The sequence below is a fragment of the Hoplias malabaricus genome, chromosome 5 (genome assembly GCF_029633855.1).
Source record: "Hoplias malabaricus isolate fHopMal1 chromosome 5, fHopMal1.hap1, whole genome shotgun sequence".
Lineage (NCBI taxonomy): Eukaryota > Metazoa > Chordata > Actinopteri > Characiformes > Erythrinidae > Hoplias > Hoplias malabaricus.
Genome location: NC_089804.1, coordinates 11,259,157 through 11,275,239, shown reverse-complemented (window position 1 = coordinate 11,275,239; position 16,083 = coordinate 11,259,157). Strand labels below are relative to the sequence as shown.

The following is a 16,083-nucleotide window of genomic DNA, read 5'->3' as shown; positions in this document are numbered from 1 at the left end:
GACTGAAAATGTGAAAATTCTGTCATTTAATTGTACAAATCATATTTGTCCAAAGAAAAACATGTATCTCCATTTGAACAGAGCAGCTTGTCCTTGAGTAAAACTTTCATGATACATGAAGTATTATCTTATTATTATCCTAGTATTATTTTTGTTTTGACTTGTCTATTATTATTATTATTAATAATAATATTTTTTGCATTTATTTATTTTTAAATGACTTCCACTGAAAGTTTTTTTCCTTCTGTTATAAAGTTACTATTTAGGAGATGCACAGTTTTATTTGGATGGCACTGAAACAATGCAAACCTATTTATAGACCAGAATGCTCTTTAAAGGGAAAGTTTATGATTGTGGGGAAATGCTGTTTTCTCTGTTTTTTAATGTGTCTGTAAGTTTGTATTCACTGTTTGAATTTCCACAGAAACTCATTGGTAACTTGAGTTGTGCAGTTTTGTAGCACTTTCAGTCTGCGTTTACTTTCATGCAGTAGCCATCTCCTGAATTTGGAGACATTTCAACCTTCATCCTGGAACAGGAATGAAACAATATCCTCATCTCGGTTCATGCCTTTCAACCTTTAGAAGTGTGTCAGTTGTCTGCATTCCAGATGCTTTTTTTCCTACCGTGAGTAGAGAGAAAGAAGTCCTAGCATACTGGACTGAGACCTTTTTTCCCCCATTTACTGACACCACATTAAACAATCTTTGAGAACGCAAAATGTCCTGAGAGCTAGCAAATGGTATATAATTTATAAAGTGTTCTTTGATTAAAAAACTTGAACACTGCCTTTAATAATAGCTAAATATATGTCCACCATTGAAATACTAGTTTTCTAGATACTGAGAAATCTGTCCTAAATATGTTCATGTATACTTTGTCTCGCTTGTTCTATTACAGAGACTGGTGTGTTTACAGCAAGGTGGCTTTTACAATGCAAGAGCAGTTTGTGTTATTGATTTAATTATACACATATTCAAATGTGGCTGTCACTTTGGTGCTCGTTTGTCTGCAGTGACACAGATGACCATCCGGCCTGACGCCCTGTACAAACAAAAGCAGGTGATGTTGTGGATGGCAATGTTGTCATCAATTTCCTTCAAACCTCCCCCACCAACCCAGCAGCCCTCCACTCCTCCAGGCCCTTTTCCCTTAAAGCAGGGAGAAATATTGCAGGTGTCGTGGGCAGGCTAAGCGTCTGGCGTGTGATATATAGCTCTAATAAAAGAGCCATTTCCCTCAGTGGGCTGCTGAAGGACTGATAGGGCGGCAGGCCGAGGCCCAGGCCCCTGTGCTCCCTGGAAAAAGACACCAGTGCTCCATTTTAAACCCTCCAGGTCATTCTGTTACAGTCGTGCAGCTCTGATAACAGTGACACTGCCACTCAGGGCTCCAATGTGCCCAAGAAGTGCTTAAAGATACCATCAGGAGACCAATTTACACCCCAGATATCCTCTGTGTGTGTGCGAGTCAAGGAAGGTGTGCTTTTAAAAGACTGTCAAGGTCCATGCTTAGTTCCATTGTAAAGAATGAGATCCACTTTGGATCAAAGCTCACCCCCAAACTCCTGATAGGATGCAGTGTGATCCCTCTGAAGACACTAATAAGGAAAAAGGTGTTTATACCTTGAGAAAAAAAAAGCCAAAACATTTTGGCAAAAAAAAAAAAATTTGTAGAATGTTATCAAATTTAAATACACTATATTCCCACAAGTATTCGCTTGTCTGCCTTCCCACATATGAACTTAAGTTACATCCTATTTTTAATCCATAGGGTTTAATATGATGTTTCTGGGATGACTTTCCACAAAGTTTAGGAGTGTGTTTATGGGAATTTTTGACCATTCTCCCAGAAGTGCAGTTGTGAGGTCAGACACCGATGTTGGATGAGAGCCTGGCTCGCAGTCTCTGCTCTAATTCATCCCAAAGGTGTTCTGTCAGGTTGAGGTCAGGACTTGACTGTGTAGGCCAGTCAAGTTCTTCCACACCAAATTCACTCAAGCATGTCTTTATGGACCTTGCTTTGTGCACTGGTGCACAGTCATGTTGGAACAGGACCTGACTTTTCCCACAAAGTTGGGAGCATGAAATTGTCCAAAATCTCATTATGGTGAAGCATTAAGAGGTCATTACACTGGAGCAATGGGGCTAATCCCTACTCCTGATAACTCCACGCCATAATCCCCTCCTCCACCAAACTTCACACTGTGCACAATGCAGTCAGACAAGTACCGTTCTCCTGGTAACCGCCAAAGCCAAACACGTCCATCGGATTGCCAGACGGAGAACGGTGATTCGTCACTCCAGAGAACACGTCTCCACGGATCTAGAGTCCAGTAGTAGCGTGCTTTACACCACTGCATCTGATGCTTTGCATTGCGCTTGGTGATGTAACATCTGCTTGGCCATGGAAACCCATTCCATGAAGTTTGGAAGTCTGCAGCAATTGACCCTACTGAACAAATTTGGCGAACTCTGCGCACTATGCGCCTCTGCATCTGCTGACCACACTGTCATTTTACGTGGCCTACCACTTCATATCTGAGTTGCTGTCATTTCCAATTGCTTCCGCTTAGTTATAATACCACTGACAGCTGACTGAGGAATATTTAGTAGTGAGGAAATTTCACAACTGCACAACCTATCACGGTACCATGCTGGAATTCACTGAACTTCTTAGAGGGTCCCATTCTTTCACAAATGTATATAGAAGCAGTCTGCACACTTAGGTGATTGGTTTTATACTCCTGCGGCCATGGAAGTAATTGGAACACCTGAATGCTGTAATTTGGATGGAAGAGTGAATAACTTTGGGCAATATAGTGTAGCTTTTTTTTTACTTTCTGATATAATATTCTTTATAAAATATAAACAATGGTACTTCACCATTATATGGTAACAGCCATATTGAATGCTGGATTTTGCTCTGACATTTTTAATGGAATTATGAGATTTTAGCATTTAAAGCTAGCCTTAGCTAGGGATAATTTATAATATATTCAAAAATTGTTCCTAAAAGATAGGTGCTGGAAAAATTTCCATGTCCGTTTGTAGCAGAGATGTAGTGCAGTGCTTGTATCAACAATTAATTTATAAAATAATAAAATCATATAATTATATTAAACATAATCGTATTATTATAAAAAATTTGAAGGTTTTAGAAGCCAACAGAAGGTATAGGTTTTCCTAATGAAATATGGGACGAAACAGGTGTTAATATTCACAGCAGGTAACTATGGAAACTCCTAAGGCGCCAGAATGACAAGGTGGGGGTCCACCATGGAAAAAAGGACAACGTATTCAAATTAAAGGTCACTTGAAGTGCTGCATACTAACAGCTGCTGGAATGAAGCAGCAGCTTGGCTCTTTGAGCCAATAAAATGCATCTGTGGCATTGTGTGTTTGCAAGAGAGAGAGAGAGAGAGAGAGAGAGAGAGAGATCGATGCTGTGGCACCAGGCCGAGCTAAGATCCCAGAGGCAGGACTATCCATCCTTTCCTATTAGCGCTGACCATTGCTATCTCACTCATATTACTCCAGCCGGCTGGGGAAACAGTTTACCTTCAGCTAATTGCAGTGGCTTCAAGCTAACAGTGCTAAGCTAATGAGACAGACCAGCCAGTTGACTGCTAGGGCTCTGTCCATATTATCACTCCATTTCTCTTCCATTCCTTCTCAATTTCCTCCAATAACTAGCGTCACTATTGAGGGTGGACTTGAGAGAAATGGCTTTAATAAGACTTGATTGAAACAGAGATGATTCCAAGCCAATAGCAGAACATTAAAAGGTTATACTGATCCACTAATGATGCTAATAATTAGCAGTGAGGTCTGATCATTAAGGCCATCATGCTGCTGTGGAAAATAAAACATAACAATTTTCAGTTGAAAATTTGAACACATTTTGCCTTTTTTTTTTAGAATGCATTGCATCCATTGTGGCCACAGGTGTATATTACTGAGCATGTACAGTATTTATCTACAGAAGAAGACATGAAATGATGTTCTAAAAATCTGCAGCTGTTTAAGATGCGTGTGACCTACAGCTGTAAAAAAAAAAGGAGTAAAATAATGGTGACTAATGTTGATTTGAAGCATGATTTTAAGGGGCACTTCAATCACCCACAACACACTTGTAGTGTATATTAAACATCGTAGCTCAGTACATGAGCTAAATGTGGACTAAAATGTATTGTGAGTTCTTTGGTTACTAAGCAATAAACAGTGGACGTGTCTGAATTCACTTGTGTTTATCACTACTTGAACTGAGTGAACTGCAGTGCATCTCGATTTAGCACAACAGGTAACAGTCTTTATATTATCGTTTGCCTTTCCTTATTTAATTTCTTCTTATAAAGCTAATAAGCAGGGCATATTAATGCACCTAAAATTACCATCACACACTTTTGAGTACATGCACACTCGCTCATTTATAGTTAATTTACATTCAAGTGAATTTCCAATGCAAAATAAAGTTCATTTTCATTCCCATTGTGATGTGAATAGGAATTATACACAAAAAGCCGCCAATACTATGAGGGTCTTGATGCTAATGTGATTTTTTTTTTCTGTAGAACACATTTCAACAGGGGACTGAGGGGAAAATATCGGAGGCTGATCTTACCTCTCGAGTGAAGTTGAGAAAACTCAGTGAACATGCTCGTGACGGTTCTCTCAGAGATGGCTGTGAAGAGGAGGGGAGACTTTAATAATTTATGATAGTCTGCGCTCTTCAAGGCGCTCCAGCGCTCCCATTCCTCCTGACATTTAATTTGTCTGAAAATCAGTGAGTGTGCAGTCTGATTATCGCCTGTGCCTGGGTGAGGATGTGCTACACATTAGCCTAGCCTAGCTGCCAGCACCTCTGCATGCAGGTACATTCATCAGTAGACTTGTCTCAATGTAATATAAAATAACACAGAAATGTAAAATAACAACAATGTAATACAAGGTCCTTCCATGTAAAACAATGCCCTGAAAACTTTATGGGAGCGCACACCGAACTCCTCACAGTCCGTGACCAATGGTAGAACCCAGTGGTGGCAACACTTGTCACTGTGCCACCAAAAATAACACATTAAATTAAAGGTGGTCCTGCATCGCTCTGTCATCACATTAACTTCAACACCTGACTCTTTGTGAAATAGTGTGCCTCTGTATTGATGGTAGTAAGCAATGAGGGCAGAAAGGGAGAGGCAAGAACCTCCCGTTGTGACTCTAACTGTACACCAACAAGGTGGGCCTAAGAAGGAAGGGCTTTCAAAATAGCAGCCAGTGAATGTAAGAAACGTAAAAAGGTTAATAATATAATGGTAGAATACTGCCCCCTACAACACTGACCAAAAAGAGCTGCTCTTTCAAGCCTAACACACACTCTGTCAACGCTGGATATTCTCATTGACAGCAGTATTACTAAAAAACTTGGATAAACTCTTGCATTCAGCTTTAGATTCAACACCACTCACAGAATTGCTCCAAATCTCCGTGAGCCACATCGTCCTTGGCAAAGCAAGAGACCAAGCAAATGATCAATTTTTTCCAGCTCAGTTAATGTATCATTAATGAATGCACACATTTACCTGCAATTCACTTCTACTGCAGGCCAACAGTCTGCTCCCTCTCTACCTTTCTCCTTCTCTCAAGTCCCCACGTTCATTCATTCATTTTCTCTCTCTCTCTTGTTTTGGAACCCATTATCACACCCTTTCTTTTCCTCTGTAACAATTACTCTTTCTTTCCTCTTATCCCTCCCTCCCACCCTCTCTCTCTCCATTTAGTGAACCACGTTTATCAGTTACCTAAAATATTTTTCATTCCCAATACAAAGGAAATACAAATTAAACTGTCAGTCTACAACAATAAAACAATACAATAAGACAAACATGCAAATAAATAACCAAACATTTGCCATTTTATCATTGTTTGAAGTAGGTTAGAGCTTTGAAAATGATTTATCGGCCCTTCCTCAGCCTTCAGGATGATAAACATGCAGCTCGCAGCCAACCCACAGCGAGGTGATTTAGAACACATTCCAGTTTAAATGGGGCGGGAAACAGGCAGCATTAAGGTTAATGTACAGTAAAGGCAAAAAAATAGTTTGACATTCTGAAAATATCCTTGAAATACCTTCAAAGAATGCTGTATTTCGTTGTGCATCAATACTGACCCCATCTGGTGAAAACAGGCACAGGGCCAGCACAATCAGAAACCAGAGGTGTGGTGTGTGCACATAGATCAGCCATAACATTAAAGCCACCTTGTTTCCTCTCATTTGCGCTTTATTAACCATACAGGGGCACTGCATACTTCTACAATTACAGACTGAAGTCCATTTGTTCCTTTAATACGTTGTTAGCTGCCTTTCACCCTGTTCTTCAACTGTAAGGATCCTCAAAGGAGCACCACAGAACCACCCGGAGGAAACCTACACAGGCACAGGGACAACACACCAAACTCCTCACAGACAAAAAAGGAAATTAAATTTAAGGAAACTACCTTATTTCATAATAAGAGCCCTTGTTATATCTTCATAATAAAGAATGAAACAGAAGTCATTATTCATGTTGTTACTCTCCATAAACAAAATATTATAAATGTCAAAATGGGGGGAAAAACTGATTTATTTGTATTGTTGAAAAACAGAAACATTCTTCTGACAGAAACTGAAAAAAAAAATAATAATAATAACAAACAAATGATTGAATATAGGCATTTAACCCCAGATAAAGGCCACATTCCTTTTTACGAAACCCCAGTGTCATTAGATATCGAGAAAAAAAAAAAAAAGGAACATTTTGGTATGGTCTGGTATTCTAGGCTTCACTCTCCGCTCACAGCTGAAAAAAAAGACATCTGGAATATATTTAGACAACTGAGAGAACTCCAAACGTTGAAAAGCATGAGCCAAGATGAGACTTTTGCTCTATTCCCGCTCCATATGTGGGTAATACTGACTTCTTTTTTGCTGTTTCAAATTACATAAGGTGTCACCACACAAACCGAAAGTGCAACAAAACTAAAAAACTGACGTTGAAATTGAAGTACTGTGGTAATTCAAACAATTAACAAATCCATACAGAAAACTTCAGCCATGTACAAAAAAAACAACAATCTTTTTTTCCCTCCAATGTACCATTTCACTTTCAAAGACAGAGAGCTTCTGAACGTAAACAAACCTAGAGAGAACTGTGTTTCCCCCACATTTGTAGACATTCCTTTTAAGTGTTAAAAATGTATTTTGTATATCCAACACACAGCAGGTCATTAACGTGACACATTTCTTTGAACATTTGAGGTGTTTTTTTTGTGTGCTCTTGATATAAATGATTACTTGTTGCCATGATTAGGGAATGTTCACTCAACACTGCAGCAATCAACCAATGAGAAGAACAATTCTGAAACTTAATATTTTATAAGATTTGTGAAAAATTCCCATACAATTTTATGGTGTAAACAGTCGTTGAGAGTGGTTTGTTGTGAAATTCTACTCTAGAAAAACTAAATGATCAGAATTGTTCACAGCAGTGGTAATAACCAGACGTCTAAAGAATTTATGGTGCTAAAAGTATCATCCATGTAAGTTAGTACATGTATTGTTCATGAACACACCTGTTTTACTCTAGTTTCAACGTGTTTTGGGCTTAAAGTATATTCTCAAAAATGTAATCAAACAGGGCATTCTACAGTAAAGTAGTGCCTGTAGAAAACAGACTGTTCCAGCAGTTCCACCATTTTACACAACTCTACAGACTGATGTACTTCACTGGTGGTTGTTGATAGTAAACAAAAAATATTATATTTAAGCGGTATACATTAAGATGCCTAGTTTCGTTAACACCACTGTAAAGAAATCTCAGTTAACTAGTTTCTACAACCATTTCACAGCAAAATACTCCCAATGAAATTCGAATCACTCAGTAACAGATTTAACAAGTTGTTTTTTTTTTTAATCCACCCCAATGTGGTAAAAACGCACAAACCAATTACATTGTTTAAAAAGACCTAAAGTAAAATTAAATTAAAAACAAAAGGGTCGACAAAAAGCCATGCCAAAGCAAAACCTATTTCTTCCACTTAACAAACGTAATATCCTTGTGTACAGAATAACAAAATTAACCCATACAACATACCACACCAACAGACACACACACACAGACACACACACACAAGCTGCCTTTTACTATGATCCAGGACTATGATACAAACATGTGCTTCCCTCTGCTGTCCCTCGACACCTTCATACATGTGTATGAAGTAGATAGCTTATCAAATATTCTATATCTCAGAATCCCTACTCCACAACATACTATATACAAACTACAAGAGAGCCCTTCACCACTCCTCTACCAGAGACTACGGCTTGATTTTTCAAATACAGACCTTAGATTTAACCCCAGACTGGGCAACCTTCAACTGTGATTGATTCACCATTGCATTTGCAAGACCAGGCCAAATCCACATGTGGGTGATCAGCCATGCAGGTATGAAAACTTTATAAAATGTTTACAATGATATTTTCAATATCACTCCACAGTAAAACTACATTTCTTAAGGGTTTATAATGAGCTAGGTAATGCTAAGTAATTACTTCAAAAAGCCTGTTACAAACCATTAAAGAGCAGTTATTTTCTCCAGTCAGCAGTAAAGTTAATACTCATGTTGTTCATATACAACAGCACCCTGCTTGGCCCTTTTTGTGCTGTAACTGCTTATTAATAATTTATAACATTTTAAGTAATTACTAAGCATTAATACATTTTCTGTCATAAACCCTTATTCTAAGCGGCACAATTATTTTTTCCCATTTTTTTTTTTTATTCAGTACAATTTTCCCCTAACCCTGTTCTCATTGTACTGAACAGCATCAAAGGTTTAAAAGGTGACAGTGCTGTTAGTTAATATAGACCTTATAAAATTCATTTGCACGTCAAAACAGGAGTATAACAACTTTCTACAAAGACTTTCTTTCAGAAGAGCTGAGAAAAACCTTCAGAAAACCTGGAGGTACAATTAATTCTGCTAAAAGGAGAAGATAAGATCTAGCAATTATAATTATTTTAAATCAACCAAGAAAAAAAAATCAATAATATCATATTTGTATTAACAGAGTAAATATATTTTTGAAACAGTACTACACTGCCTAGGCAACAAGGGTACCCCAAAAGAAAGAGGGAAAAAAAACAAAAAAACAATAAATACAAAGCAATAATAAAATAAAATCTTCCAAGTCTGTACAAAACAAGTGTGGTTTCAGATACGAATTCTAAACCACATTTGCTAGAGATTAAATTGGCAGGGTTAAAACTGAGGAATGGCAATCCACATCAGTTGGAATTGTGCAATATATTAGTAGAGCTTCAACTTCAACAGCGTAAGTTCAAAAAAGGAGGGGGGGGGGAGAAAAATTAAACAAAAATTGGAATTTTCCAGTCCCTTTGCAGTTGTGGCATCAAATTTGTATATTTCAGGGTAATTTTGGGAAAACTGGAAAGCAAAATTCAGTAAGGATTCTGAGCGTGCAGATTTTAAATCTAAAATATATACAACAATGAAAACTCCACTAAATACTGATCATGGGCAAGTATTACTTTGGCCATGAAAAACAAACAAACAAACAACAACAACAACAACCTTTCGTGCCAATGACAACCTGGTGCTTGTAGCCCTCTTCACAATGAAAATGACTTTCCCAAATCCCAACAGCAATGATTATCCAGCGCCACACGGACATACCCTACTGTCTTGTTGTATGAACACAAATCTAGAAAATAAACAACGTTCCTGAAGTCCCGAACATACAACTACTCTATTTTCTAGTCTCCTGAGCGTACTTGTTCCACCAAACCTTGTCAGTTATGAATTAACTATACAACAAAGAAAACTCACACCCCTCAACTTTACACCCACATTAAGATTCAGACAGTTTAAAAACAAACAGATTATGGTTTACTTCACTATAAATAAATTAAGTGGCCGTCTAAAGCTTAATAAAGCGAAACCTTAAGGCGGCCCAAGTGCTAGTAAAATGTTTAAGGCAGCGCTGAGCTGTAGCCCTTTAAACATGATGAAGCAAGTGCGACAAAGCCACTGGTCCACACTCATCAACTAATGTTTACTTCACTGAGAAATAGGCATCGTGTGTTGTTTGGAAATAACGCTGCATGATACAGAACTTTTTAAATGATCTCGTGATGCTGATATATGCAAATAAAACACCCTTTTCAGAGTGATTTCAGCTACTTCAAGTTTCACGCATTGTGGAAACTTCTTGTACAGTCTGACTAAAGCATGAACGTTCAGGAGCAGCTGCACAGAAGCCCAATATCCCCATTCCAAAAGTCAAACATCTGGCACTAGGCTGGGGAGCAGTGGAACTCCATCAAATATCTACAATGTGCTCACATCGAGCCTAAACAGTTCCCAGAGAAGTAGAAGCTGTCTCAACAGCAGAAATGTTGGCTGAGCTGGTATTCTCAAACTTTTAGCTGTATAGTGTATGCAAATTAAGTCCAATCAGCATCATTAAGTAAAGTTTTCATATAACTCCAAAAAACAAATTCCTCGTGAAGGCCAATTCAGACCAAGTAAGACGTATTTCTGATGGGAACAGGCCTTGATTTGTTTCTAGAGTCTAGATTATTATTATATTAATAATATAATCATAATATAGAATTTGACTTTTATGGTGCAGCCCTCTATGAAAGTGTCTGCTATATCAGCGAGGATGCAAGTGATAAATAGAAAAAGAACACTAAAGAACGCAAAAATTAAAGCACATTTTATCTTCGCTCTTTCTCTCACATTCTGTCTCTCTCACTTAGAAGTCAATGTCACCGAAATTGCAGTCAAACAGTTCACTGATACCCTCGTCGTCCTCCAGGCCAAAGTGGTAGTCGTAGTTTTGGGGTGGAGATAAGCTGATGAAACTGTCTAATGGCAGACCAAAACTGTCCCCCACTGTCCCAGAGGAAGCAGAGCGCTCCAGGAGGAAGTCTGATGAGCTCAGGACAGGAAGGTCAAAATCAGGCATCTCACAAATACCAGAAAACGGGTCCAGAAAAGACTCTGAGGGAAGATCAGAGAGGAAACCTTTGCATTAGGGGGCTGTTAGAGACATGCAAGACACAATACACCACTAGAGCCCCAACTCTGTAACACAACGTTCACAATAAAACGGAAAAAAGTGAAACAAACAAAAAACAGTTTAAAAATGAGAGAATAATAGAGAAATGTGATTTAAAATCAGACGTTTCAAACAACTGAAAAGAAAGAAAGAAAGACGACACATTTTTCACGTTCTAATGACAAATTCTATTAAAAAAAAAAAAAATAAAATAAATAAAACGCACCTGTCTCATTACCCAGGGGCAGTGGGGAGGCACTTGGGAGAGTGGATGGTGATGATGCTGATGCTTCATTTGTATTTAAGGTGGTCTGAGTAGGGCTATGACTGGATGATTTGGCCGGACTACAACCTGTCACAGGACTACAAACTTCAGAGCTGTCTTCTGGACACAGGAAGACATCGATGGGTCCATTGCTGCTCTTCAGAGAGACCTGGTATCCCTGAGGACCCAAAAAAGAATCAATAAATGACTAACACACAATCAAAGACACAATCACTAAGCTCACGATGCACAAGTGTAGATAAAAAAAACAAACAAAAAAAAACACGTGTAAACACCTGACTGGGCTCCGAGACAGTCATCTGCGTTGCAGGAGGGGCTCTGATCACCATGACAATTTGATCTGGAGGGTCCACTGTGTTCCTCAAGTCCTGACACTTCACATATCCCAGCGTAGCTTAGTGTTAAGTCAACACAGATTACAAATGATATAAACATACTTCATTTTTTTTTATTTTGCATAAATGGTTGAAGACATTGTACACACACACACACACACACACACACACACAAAGGATATTTTTTATTATTAGAGTCCTCAGTGAGCAGCCTGAGCTGGAGATTGCATTTGCCGATGAGTTCATCCAGTTTTTCTTCAGCTTCAGACAGTTCAGACACTTCCTTCTGCAGCTCTTGATAGCGTGCCACTGATGCCCCATCGATTCGATTCCCACTGAAACAACAAACAAATATAGCTTTAGAAAAAGTTGAGACCTGGAGATAATTCAACATAGACTTAAGTTAAATTTGTCCAAAGGAAAGAGAGGACCCTAAACTGTGGTCTTGAGCTATCTGCCGAACAGCCCTCAAGGAGACGCCTCAAGAACCCGAAATTCTCAGTTTTAAAGAGGAAACTTAAGTATGAAATCCAGCCTGTCCAATAAACTAAGGGTTGAAGAATATTCCTCTTAAGTGAACTGTTTGTGAAACCCCCATTTCTCATCTCAGGTTATTTCTGTGAAAAAAGGGCAGATTGTAAGCTTTAAATCCAGCCCACAGTAGTTTACTTTACATTTTATTATGATTTGAATTTTCCACTACCCTAGTTTAGAGCGATACTAACTCCGCAATCTTACAATGATCTTGTGCCACTTCTTTTTTTCTGCCTGGACCCAGTTTCATTGACTTTCATAATCCATTTCAAACCTGTAATTTTTACAATGAACCTATGAACCCTGTCTGGTCTTACAGGAGTACATTTCAACTACAGCAGGTCTGGAGAATGCACATGGATTTTACTCACAGCCACTGAATGTGGTTCTTTGACTTCTTGGAGATGAGGTGAATGCCCTCCAGGACATTAGTGATGTCGTAGATGCGCCGTTTCTGGACATCCAGAACCTGTGAGGCCCAGTTAAGGTCCACCACACCATCAGCAGACTTCGCCAGAAGGTCCAGAAAACGCTTGGTGGTCAGATTGAGTGACGTGTCGTAGCGAGACTTCTCTGTGTTTAGGGAGAAGAGGGAGGGGGAAATGTATGCGTGAATGTTCTTAAAAGTCACTTTCAGGGTATTATCAAACTGTGTAAAAAAGTGCACCACTCTATAGTCTTCTGAAGGAGTCATTATCTTCGCCCCATTTAGAATAAGCTCCTAAAATATGTGATGAGGTGCATGCGTGTTGGTGATTGTAAAATGAATCGGCACATGGAACTCCAGCCTGCTGTGTGCTACCATGTTGTTTATTGCTATTTTAAAGAAGCACCACACTCCCTTTGCTCTTGGATACACAGCGAACACTGAAAGCTACCTACCATAGGAGCATGCCGATTATATTAATTTATAACTACATTTGGAGCTCTGAAAAGCATCATGTTGTATACAGAGGTCCCACCGCCATGCTCCAGACTGTCTATACAGACATCACAACCAGAATTATCTTACTTGCTTAAGGATGCTGCATGGTAATAGTGGTCCAAATCTTTTGCTGTAGAAGGTTGTTTACCTCTGGGAGCGGGTGTTGTTGGGGGGGCTGGGATTTGTGACGGTGGTCCAGAACTGCTGAGGTACTGGTGATCACTGTCCAAATCTAACTTCCTCTTCACCTAGAGTTAAGGCAAAAGTAATTAATTAAAAATAATGACTGACTAATAAGTTGAATTAATTAAAATGATCAAAACTATTGCGGTTAACACTAACAAGACAACTAGGAGAAACAGTATCACTGTAAATAATATTATTACAATTATGTTTTTTACAAGTAATAAAATGAGGGTTACTAATGTTATATTAATACTAATTTAAGGCCCAGGCACAACATTGGTAATAACAGGGTTATTACTAGTTATACCTAGTAAGTGCAGGTACAGGGCTAATAATAAAAGCTCTACAACAGTCTCCGCTACGACTAATGATAACAAAAGCAACAGAGTTGATAAGGGCCTAGTTATTGTGTAGCTGCTGTACCGGAGGCCTTCCGAGTGGGGGTCTGCGGATCTCTGGCCCAGGCCCGGTGTTCGTCTGCGGGGTGGCGAACAGCAGGATATCCGTGGTGGACTGGACTGCGGTCGGGTGGAGGTCCACACTGCTCGGGGTGGAGATGATAACAATCTGGTGATCAGCGCTCAGGTCAATGCTGCCACTGTTCAAGAGAGACTCGAAATCCACCAGCAGGTCTTCGGACGTCTGTCCAGTTATAAACGTCTCTGACATCATTGAGTCTGCGGAGGGTAACTGCGCACTGTTCTCTCTGTAAAAAGCTCCTCTACTTCAGGCATCCAGGAAAACACTGAGCTGAGACTGCCTTAAACTCTCATAAGTCAGTTTACCCTGAAAGTAGTGTCCTGAATCTGCCATTTTAAACATGAGCAAATAAGCTGTCTCCACTGGACAGACAAGGGGTCTGCTGCACACTGGGGTCTTTTATTGATAGAGAGGGACTACAGCAGCTAAGCTAGCTGGGTTAACTAGGTCAATGGAAGTACTACTTTCAAGATAAAGTACCCGAACTATTTAAAATACAACACATTCTTGCAATAAACGCGTACGCTGTGGTTTTGCTGCAAAAAATGTAGGAAATGTCCCTGTCACCCGCTGGTTGAACATGTTAAAACCAGAACAGGTTCCTGAAAAACTGCCCTGATGTGTTAGCGGCCCTTTGTTTTGGAAAATGAAGTTACACAGCTGAAAGGCAGGCAGCCGTAACTCCTATAAACACAAGCTAAAGCACGTTAAAGTGATACAGATATGTATATGCAAGCACTTAATGCATCGTTATATACAATACACACAGGTATATTAATGAACTTTAGTCCCTCACGCAGACAGAGTCCCGGTGGACGAGTGATAAAAAGTGCAGTCACTCGAGCTGGACATTATTAACACTTTTAACTAACTTCTTTACGCAGCAGAAGTCGTTAGGGGCTGATGTCAAATAGAACGATGCACTGTGTTGTCCCTATGAAAAACATCAAAGTGTTGGTTTCTCTTTAAGTCCGCAAACGAAACAAAACAAACCAAACCCCATTCAGGAAGCGTCTCCCCTCAACAACAAAATGACACCAACATCCAGGCGCTGAGATCCGAAATGAAGCGCCCGGTCGCTCCTGTCCGCACTGCTGTGCCCCTCCGCTCGGCCGCTCCCCGAAATGAACTCCTTTGTGGCTGTGCTCCTTTGTTATTGTTGTTGTTGTTTTTGTCCCAGCTGATGGGCTCCAGCCTTTTTACCCGCCAAATCTTTTTTGCCGCGAAAAGTGGCACGTGCCGAAACGTCACATCGCGATTGGCTCAGAGCGCTCGTCCACGTCCCGGGTTTATTCAGCTCTGAATGGTCTCCGCGACTGTCGCTCAGCAACCGCTCGGTTGGAAAGTGAAATATCGATCTGTGATGCATTTCTTTTGTCATACACGACAACAAACTTTGTCTTACATGTGATCGTTAGTGTTCTTTTCTAACTTTACGTAATAATTGTAAAAAGTTCAAAATCAGAAGTTCTATTGTTCTATTGGTTAAAAAATGTTGGAAATGACAAAGATGAACATATGTCAAGATATACAGAACATATTGTTACAGTTTTTATATGATGAAGAACTTCTTTCAATGGAAATGCAACCATTTACAGCACCTCTGTTATATTTAACATAAAATTACAGCTTAAACATCATTTTTATTCTCTATTGAAATTGAAATTGGGCTCAGCACTGCAGATGTTAATTTTGGAGGCACTCAGGAAGCTCAGACTTTTTTAAGGTGGAATGGTATGTTTTAGACTATTGTTGAAGTTTAACTTGTCTGAAAGTTTTCATTCACTGTTTGAATTACAACTGAAACTTTTGTAACTCCAGTTGTTTAGTTTTGTAGCACATGTAGGTCTTTGGGCTGCTGACTTTAGCGTGGGTTCCTACCTAAATCTGAAACAACAAAAATAAACCAAGTTTGGAGGTCTCTTTGCTTTTTTTTTATTGTCATTAGGGTCTCATAAAAACATTAGATCTGTTTCCAGCAAAAATTGTGAATAAACATTTTCTGAATTTTATAAGAAGTGTGTGTGTGTGTGTAAAATGTCACCTTTAATGAGTTCCACCTAAGGGCCTGAAGATCACTGCCAACCAATAATGGTTTTCAGCCTTGTCGCTTTATTAAAATATTTTCTTTGGATTCTCAGAACATTTTCATGTCATTGTGTAATGCAAGAGTGGCACAGTGGCACAGCAGGTAGAGTCACAGTCACACAGCTCCA

General features: G+C 39.3%; 1 protein-coding gene across 1 annotated transcript; it reads right to left on the bottom strand.

Moving 5' to 3' along the window:
- Positions 1-6,630: 6,630 nt before the first annotated feature.
- e2f1 (E2F transcription factor 1) lies at positions 6,631-15,010 on the bottom strand. The gene is made up of 7 exons (XM_066670115.1): positions 13,811-15,010; positions 13,350-13,449; positions 12,648-12,849; positions 11,925-12,077; positions 11,683-11,797; positions 11,348-11,564; positions 6,631-11,063 (listed from the first exon to the last, which is right to left on the bottom strand). The coding sequence occupies exons 1-7, from the start codon at positions 14,057-14,059 to the stop codon at positions 10,816-10,818; spliced, it is 1,284 nt and encodes a 427-aa protein (XP_066526212.1). The 5' UTR covers positions 14,060-15,010; the 3' UTR covers positions 6,631-10,815.
- Between the last annotated feature and the right edge of the window lie 1,073 nt (positions 15,011-16,083).

Bases quoted from the DNA above. Each gene is read 5' to 3' on its own strand.
- e2f1 (XM_066670115.1), bottom strand. From the start codon at position 14,059: ATGATGTCAGAGACGTTTATAACTGGACAGACGTCCGAAGACCTGCTG. The intron at 12,850-13,349 runs GTAAACAACCTT...CCCTAAACACAG, and splicing joins AACAACACCCGCTCCCAGAG to AGAAGTCTCGCTACGACACG. The intron at 11,064-11,347 runs GTGCGTTTTATT...ATCTTCCCTCAG, and splicing joins GCCCCTGGGTAATGAGACAG to AGTCTTTTCTGGACCCGTTT.